General features: G+C 29.2%; 1 protein-coding gene across 3 annotated transcripts in view; it reads left to right on the forward strand.

Moving 5' to 3' along the window:
• Positions 1-4,732, forward strand: part of ken (ken and barbie) — a 110,810-nt gene extending 106,078 nt beyond the window's left edge. For 2 of the 3 annotated variants that reach the window (XM_067048908.1, XM_067048910.1), the window contains one exon: positions 2,215-4,732. In XM_067048908.1, the coding sequence (XP_066905009.1) occupies positions 2,215-2,582 (368 nt within the window). In that variant the 3' untranslated portion in view covers positions 2,583-4,732. The remainder of the gene's footprint in view (positions 1-2,214) is intronic. The other variant, XM_067048909.1, reaches the window with a different exon arrangement.
• The last annotated feature ends 3,257 nt before the right edge of the window (positions 4,733-7,989 follow it).

A 7,989-nucleotide genomic window follows, 5' to 3' on the forward strand; every position in this document is an offset into this window, starting at 1 on the left:
AAACAAAATCCTTTTTGTTTGTCTTTTTTATATTCTGGCTATTTTCCATTTTTTTTCAAATCAATCATTTATTTGTTGCCAGTAGAATTCAGTATTAACAGTTCTGCCAGGTTTTAGCAGCTTATCTGCTTAGCAACTTTCTGAACCCACCAAACTCAAACAATTACCTTCCTGTCCATAGCAATATGACCTTGCATTTGATGGTTACCTGATGTTACCCATTCTTTTACTCTTAAGGTTCTTGTAAGATACCCACTTATCATCACAAGTCATAATTCTATGAAGAAATAACTTTCTTTTGTACATGGCAAACAGTATTTCCCAAGTTGATTTTTAGTTTTACTGCTGTCTTTCATTCAGGTACTGAGTTTTCTATTTGCATGGCTTTCAAACATATAGAAACTGGTTTTCATGTGACATTTCATCGATTTGCAAGTTGTTTTTGCATTTGAGTATCAAACTCATCCAACAAATTTTGTAATCCACTGTCTCAAAACATTTTTGTTGGTTTTTCACGTTTTTTGTTTCTCATATCTAAATAGTCACTTTTGAATTTCTTAAAACACTCAAAGTTCTCGGCTTTGCCTAGAGCAAGCACCATAAATCACGACCTCACTATAAACCTCGACAAGCATTCGATGCATTGTACAGTAATATGGTAGTGCTCACCGCTGAAACAATTATTATCTAGAATTATTAAATGATTTATTTTGTTTATAACATATCACTGATCTATTAGACACCTTTTGAACTCTGTATCTTTTGTGAAATGCTTTTGAACATGGACCAAAACATTTATTTACTTTCACAAGAAGTTTCATTTGAACTGTTTAACTGAAACTGTTTCTCTGCTTTAAATGTGAAAGTAACTGTTTCCTTAAAAAGTTTATATAAAGGATTTAGCTGTTACTAAGATTTATTAAAATTGTTTCAAGAAAAAAAAAGTTAATATCCTGTCCATGGTTTCTGTTGCAATGCAAATACAACAGAGCTTCAATTGTTGGAACATTCTATTATCTGATCTAATTTAATTTATTTTTCAATAATTTGTATCTAATATTTCTTTCTGATAAAATTTCATTATTAATCGATATTGCCTGACTACTTAGGTCAGTGTTGAATGAGGATTTTCAGCTCTAGAATATCTTTTGAGTGATTATAAGTTCTATTTGGGAAGTGAAATTATACATAAAGTATTATTAATATAATTAAACTAAAATGTTAAATAAAAGCACTAATAGGTATGTTAATGTGTTTCCTTAACCATTTCATTGTAATTAAAAAAAAAAATTCATCAACAGTTTATTTCTTTTAATAAAACTTTTCCCCAAACAGTTTGAAAACTACAGTTATAATAAAATTTTTATGGTTTAAATTTTTTTAAATTTTATAATGAAACTTTTATTCTGCCAAATTAAAAATAAAAGTTATAAAATGTTCTTCTCATTAGGTTTTTTTCTTATATTAGATATTTTCTGAAAAGTCCTTTAATGCTTATTTCATAGATATTTTTCCATAAACCTTTTAGAGCTCTTTCCCCAGTTTAGGATTAACAGTCTGAAATAATTTCATCATCTTATAAAAAGAAACTACTTTATTTGAGTGTGCATATTGCTTTTTAAACATAATACATTTTTTTACATTTTTAGTAGTTGCATTGTCCTTTTGTATTTTATTCATAGTTTTATATTTCGACTTAAATTAATTAAATACCCACAAATGAAAGTTATTTTATTATTCCTTATAAAAGTTTGTCACTTTGTTTCCGTCCCTGCTTTTGAATTCTAAGGCAAAAAGAAGCCAGATTTTTTCACATAACTGCTAGTAAATTGAAGAATACTTTTAATAATTATTGTTAAATGCTATAGAGAAGAACTTTTAAACAAAATATTAATAATAATAATAAATAATAATATAAAAATTACAATTTTTATAAGAATTGTTTATGTAGAAATGACTGAACTTATTATCATTTAACAAAATTAATAGGAATCCTGAAACAAAGGAGGAAAGCATTCTTAATTGGGTGATGGCTAATTCTGAACAGGAGTAGTAAGAACTGACAAACGTACAGATGTGACATTTGACAGCTAACTAATAATTCTAACAATAAGAATTCTTCTTTCAGGGTAATAATATAATCATTCATTAAAAGACAAGCATTAAGTTTTGTTTTAATAAAAAAAAAAATAATAAATTTATTTTGTTGTACAGGTGGAGGAAGCGAAGGAGAAGAAAGTAACAAAGCACCAACGAGAGAATATCGTTGCGAGTATTGTGGCAAACAGTTTGGAATGTCCTGGAACCTAAAGACCCACCTGAGAGTTCACACCGGAGAGAAGCCTTTCGCCTGTAGACTTTGCGTTGCCATGTTCAAACAGAAGGCGCATTTGTTGAAACATCTTTGTTCAGTGCATAGGAACGTGATATCAGTGGGCGGTGGGGGTGAGAGTGGCGACTCGGGACATTTTAATTGCTGCTTCTGTCAGTTGACATTCGAATCACTTCAAGAGCTGATACGTCACCTGTCGGGGCCACATAACAACCTCCTCCTCAGCAAGAACCTTCCAGAGGGTCTCTGAGACCGACTCAAAGAAGACTCCATCCCCGAATACTCAGTGTACTTAATAGTCATTTTCGGAGTAATAATGAGTCTCACCGGGCCATCAAATCAATGGGTGTTCTTAAAAATTAGAAAAGTTCGAATTCATTTTTAACAAACTAAAAATGTGAACTGCTATAATCACCCTCATACCTCATAGTATTCGTAAACTGTATGTGATGAGAAATTCAATATAAAGTTACCAACATCACGAGTGGATCCACTTAATTTATAAAAAGATAATTAGATTTATTCTTATTAGTATTATGGACAATATCGAAAAAGGTTTTAAAATATTTTTAAGATGCCTTTTGGAAAAGAAAGAAATGTATAATAAAAGAGAATGTGATTGTGTGTAAATAGGGAAAAAAAAATTATTGGTGAAGACAATAAACATTTCTACCTCATAAAATACTTACTATTTTAATTTCCAAAATTATATCTAGTGTCTAAATATTTTTTAAGTATTTTTGTATACCAGGAAGTAAATTTTAAAATTTTGAGCTCTAAATTGGCTTATTTAATTATCGATAATATCAAATGTTATAAATGTAAATTTCAGTATTTTAAAACAAGTGATGCTTTCTGTAAGGAATTATTACCAATGCAGGTCAATATAATCACCAGTTCTATTTGTGATATTAAAAAAATGAAATGGACATTCTTTGCTTTGAGCTAGAACACTGTTATTTCAATGAAATGTTATAAACATAATTTCATCATATTGGTGTGTTAGGAAAATTTAGTAAAAGAGAATGGTAATCCTCAAGAAGGACGGATATTTTCATAATTTTGTAAATACATAACTTAAATCAAGAAGTGAAGAATAAATAACATTAGTTTAAATTAAAAAAAAAATGCACAATACTTTTAAAATACACCGTAGTTAATACTAGAATTTGAAACCACTAATATCTTTAAATAGCTTAAAGCTCTGTTTTACAAATACAACTAATCGTGGACCAGTAAAAAGACAATACGTACCACAAAATAAATAATGTTATTGTATATTTAAAATAAATTCAACCTGTGATATTGCAACTTAGTTTCAATTCATCGTTAGAAAAAGCTAGGCATATAATTAATAATGTCTGTGAAAGACAGATCTAAAAACTCATGTGTACCTAAAAAAATTTAATTCACAGAAAAGATTTTTAGGTCTGAGTTCGAGTGTGTTCTACCTCTCTTCTAAGATTTAAATATACACTAGGGTTATTCATGCAACATTTGTTAAATATTTAAATTGTAATAATCTTAAAATTTCATAATCTATAAGCTTATAACATTGGTATTGGTTATGAATATAAGTAACTCAAAGTAAAATATTTTACCACAATGTGATAAGTTTTAAGTAGATTTTCAAATATAAAATTTTCCCAATTTCGGGAATATCAAATTATAGGTATTCATAGGTACAGCTCCTCTACTCTTCCATGATGAAGTCACTACTATAAATTTATCTGATTTATATTTTTGAATTATAACATTGTACTTAATGGCCTCCAATGTAAGAGATAGCTAGTTTATTTCTTTACTTGGGAAATAAAAGAAACTTTGTTATATTTCCCCAACATAATGATTTTCTAAAACTTGTAAGAATTTTTTAAACAACATGAAACTCTTGGAGATCATTATAAGGTTTTCATTTCGAGTGTTTACTACTTTTGCTTATTGTCAGATTATTTATTTTTAATTGAAAGTTTTTTTTTCTGTTATGGTATTGATCTTCTGAAATTTGTTTAAAGAACGTGGATAATTACTCAAAATTTGTGGTAACTGTTAGCACAATAGCACTTTCAGGATTTAGCATAAGTTGCATGAATACACCTATTATTTTATCATACATTATACAAATAAAAAGAAAAAAAAAGTGTTTCATACTCGATAAGAAGTTGTTTAGTTAATTATTTAGAATGGATCTCATGTCATAAAAGAATTTTGTTTTCCTATGTCATTAAGAGTTTTTTGTTTTATCTTAGAAAAATCACATTTAGAAGAGAGAAAATAGATTTTAGTACAAATGCCTAATGTTTAGATGTGTTCATATTTAAAGTGCTAAAACTTAATGAGCTTGTAAATATTATATATACACGTAAGTAATAAATAAGTTATTTTTTCTGTAAATATTTGTGTAATTAATAAATAGATTTTTTCAGAAAGAATAACGTCTTGTTATGTCAGAACCCTTATCAATTCTTTTCCTTCATATATTAACAACATATTAAAAAAAAAAAATAACAATAATAATAAGCGAGTTAAGTTTAGGCTCATAATATGTCACCACTATTTTATTTATTTTTTATTATATTAGTGTCTAAAGAGCGAGTGGTACAATTTCGAAAATATTACCTTAGATACAATCTAGGGGACATGACGGCTCTGCGGGTTGGGAGTAGGTCCTAGTGCACTCGGTTTGGAACGTTGTGGGTTCGATTCCCACCTGAAGCGGATTAACATTCATTTTTTGGCGATCCAGAAGAATGAATCTTGACACTCCCACCTTGGTTAGTACGCGGCAGCAACCTAGGTAGCCGTCAGGGGTTGGCAAAAAAGACCACTAGGCCCACTTGTAGGACTTGTCCCCCCCATCAAATACCAGTACCAGTACCAGTAGGTACAATCTATGTATAATTTTTAGGCTAAAACAATTATGAATTAGTGGTGAATTATTATCAGCCCATCTTAACTTAACTCACCTACCTCCCTTTGCCTTAAATTGACATAAATGAAAAAAATATGTTTACTATCCAAAATAATCATAGTAAACCAAAAAGCATTCATCAGTTTATAGTTAAGCAAAAAATGTAATGTTTTTTGTAATATTGATACACTTGGAAACATTTTTGGAGACATGAGAATGAAAAGTGGGGTAAGATTAATCAGGAACTTGATATTTGGAATTTGGATTATAACAGCTTGAGAACCATAAGGGTTTTTCTCTTTTTCCTTTCATAGTAACCCTTTGGAAGGGTTGTGTATTTATCCATATTACAGATTCAATTACAATCCATTACCATTACAACCATAATTTTGATTTGAGCATGTTGAAATATAAAAGAACAATATACATTAAAACGCAAAGGAGAAAACTAAAACAAATATCAAAATGGTAAAAAGTACAATAAAAAGATACAAATGTTAAAGCAATAAAAACAAAACAGCAAAAACAAGTGGTTAGTTAATATACAATTGAAATTTTATAAATAGAATAGAAAAAAGATAAGATCTAATCCACCACAAACTAATGATGATGGGATTCCTCGATTCAGTACTTTTTCTTCTATAATGTTCTAGGATCTTCAATTTGATAGTGTGGTAAATCTTGTTTTGATCAAACAATTGCAATCTTCTATAGTGGACTATTATCAGTTGATAGATTAGGCAAATGTTACCAGCTCCTTTCTGTATTTAAGAAAAAAAAATTTTCAGGAGTTGGCCCCTTGCTGTTTTCATCTTGTGTACAATTGTAGAGAATATGTTGGAATGCTTGTGGTGTTTATTCCAAGATTTTCCATTTTCCATCAGGAGTTGTGTTAGTTTGTAATGTGTTATTTTTGATTTATGTTGATTTTGTAGTGTGATGTTGATAGTGTAGAGATACTTCAGTAATGGTTTGCCAATCTATGTCCCAGTTAGTAAGTAAGTCTGCTTAAACACTTTTTCTTAATAAATAATAATGGTACTCTACTGTAGTAGAGTGTTGTAGTTGTCGGTCATGACCAGCTTCATTATCCAACAAGCCTACTTGTTCAATGCCTTCATTACTACTGTGACCTTAGATCCATGTTTGACTGATCTTTATCTTTATGTTCATGAGGTCTGTTAAGTTCTCAAGATGCGTAGTATGTGAGGTGTATGATTTTATGCTGTGTACAGTCAATTAAAGTTCTGTTGTCCTTATTATTTGCCCACAAGTTTCTTAGATATTCTGCATTCCTTAGGATATATTCAATGACCTTTATCACTGCTAAATTCTCTGCTTGGTAGTTGGAGAAATCAGGTCATAGTTTGTACAGTTAGTTATGGTTTGTGTTCCGATAATTTATGGTCAGTGCACATCCTGTGTTCTGTACATCTTTATTTTCATTTGTATAAGTATTAATGCTTATTTCCATCTGTATTAAGTATTAAATAGTGTGAAGGGTGAATCAAGAGTTTGATAGAGACAATTCATGTTCAATAACATTGTGTCCATTTTTTTTTTTTTTTTTTTTTTGTGGTTCTGTCCTTGTTTCTTAATATTTGTAAACTTTTCCTGTTAATCAAAAGGGATGCTGTTTTCATTTTTTACTCTAGTAAAAGTTTCTGACCAAACAAAAATACAAGACATTTTTCTGTTGTTTTTTTTTCTTTTTTTTTCAACATAGTCTCCTTGTAACTCTACACACTTCTCCCTGTGATGTTCCCATCTCTCTAACCTGTCCAAAAAGTAATCAGCGTTTTTCCCTGCAAAATAATTGATCACAGAGATGATTGCCTGTTGATTTGATGAAAATCTTCGTCCTCCAAGCACAATTTTTAGATGAGGGAACAAAAAGAAGTCACTTGGGGCTAGATCTGGTCTATCTAGATGGCCAAATAGTCTTGGCGAAACAAGATTTTCTTTTTCTGCAAATGTGGCTATTTTTCTGCAAGTTCTGCATCCGGCTTGTCAAGTAATGATGCATAGTATGCTCCTGTAATGTTTTTCTTTTTTGAAGATAGTCGATACTCGTAGCATTATCGTTCTTACTAATAAGCATCTAATGTTATTTGTTCTCTTCTATGAGGTATAATGTATTTTATATGAATATAAAATATAATTTGAAGGAATGAGTTTGATGAAGGTTGTATGTGATATTTTTGGAAAAATTGAGATATTTTACTTTGAAGAATATTTTAAATACTTCTTTTTACATAGCACCTTGGTTAATTTTTCCAAATCATACAATCTGGTTCTTTTCAGAAGTTGAATACTGAAACAATATAAATTAAAAAAAAAATAGGAATTAAAAAGTTGTAAATTTTGTAATTCCAGATTACATATATTTGCAACATTATAACTTCATCCATTTATACCACCATTTCCCCCCATTAGTCAAAATATCTTCCAATGAAAACATGTTTTTTTTAATTCTCATTTGATTTAGTATTCAGGATGGAAGGTGTATTGAACTATAAAAAATTCAGCTTTATACATATAGAAACATGAACCTTATATTTTAATTAGGAAGTAAATCACAATAAATACTTACACAAAAAGTGAAAATCAAGATGATCTGCAAAATAATTAAAATTTTGAATTATGGTATAGGACCATAGTATCACAAAAACAAATTGAAATTTTTACATACATAAATATATATATAAGAAAAGAGATTTTTTTTTTCAAATTTTAGACAATTTAA

The sequence above is a fragment of the Halyomorpha halys genome, unplaced genomic scaffold (genome assembly GCF_000696795.3).
Source record: "Halyomorpha halys isolate HHAL.00 unplaced genomic scaffold, Hhal_1.1 Scaffold792.1, whole genome shotgun sequence".
NCBI lineage: Eukaryota > Metazoa > Arthropoda > Insecta > Hemiptera > Pentatomidae > Halyomorpha > Halyomorpha halys.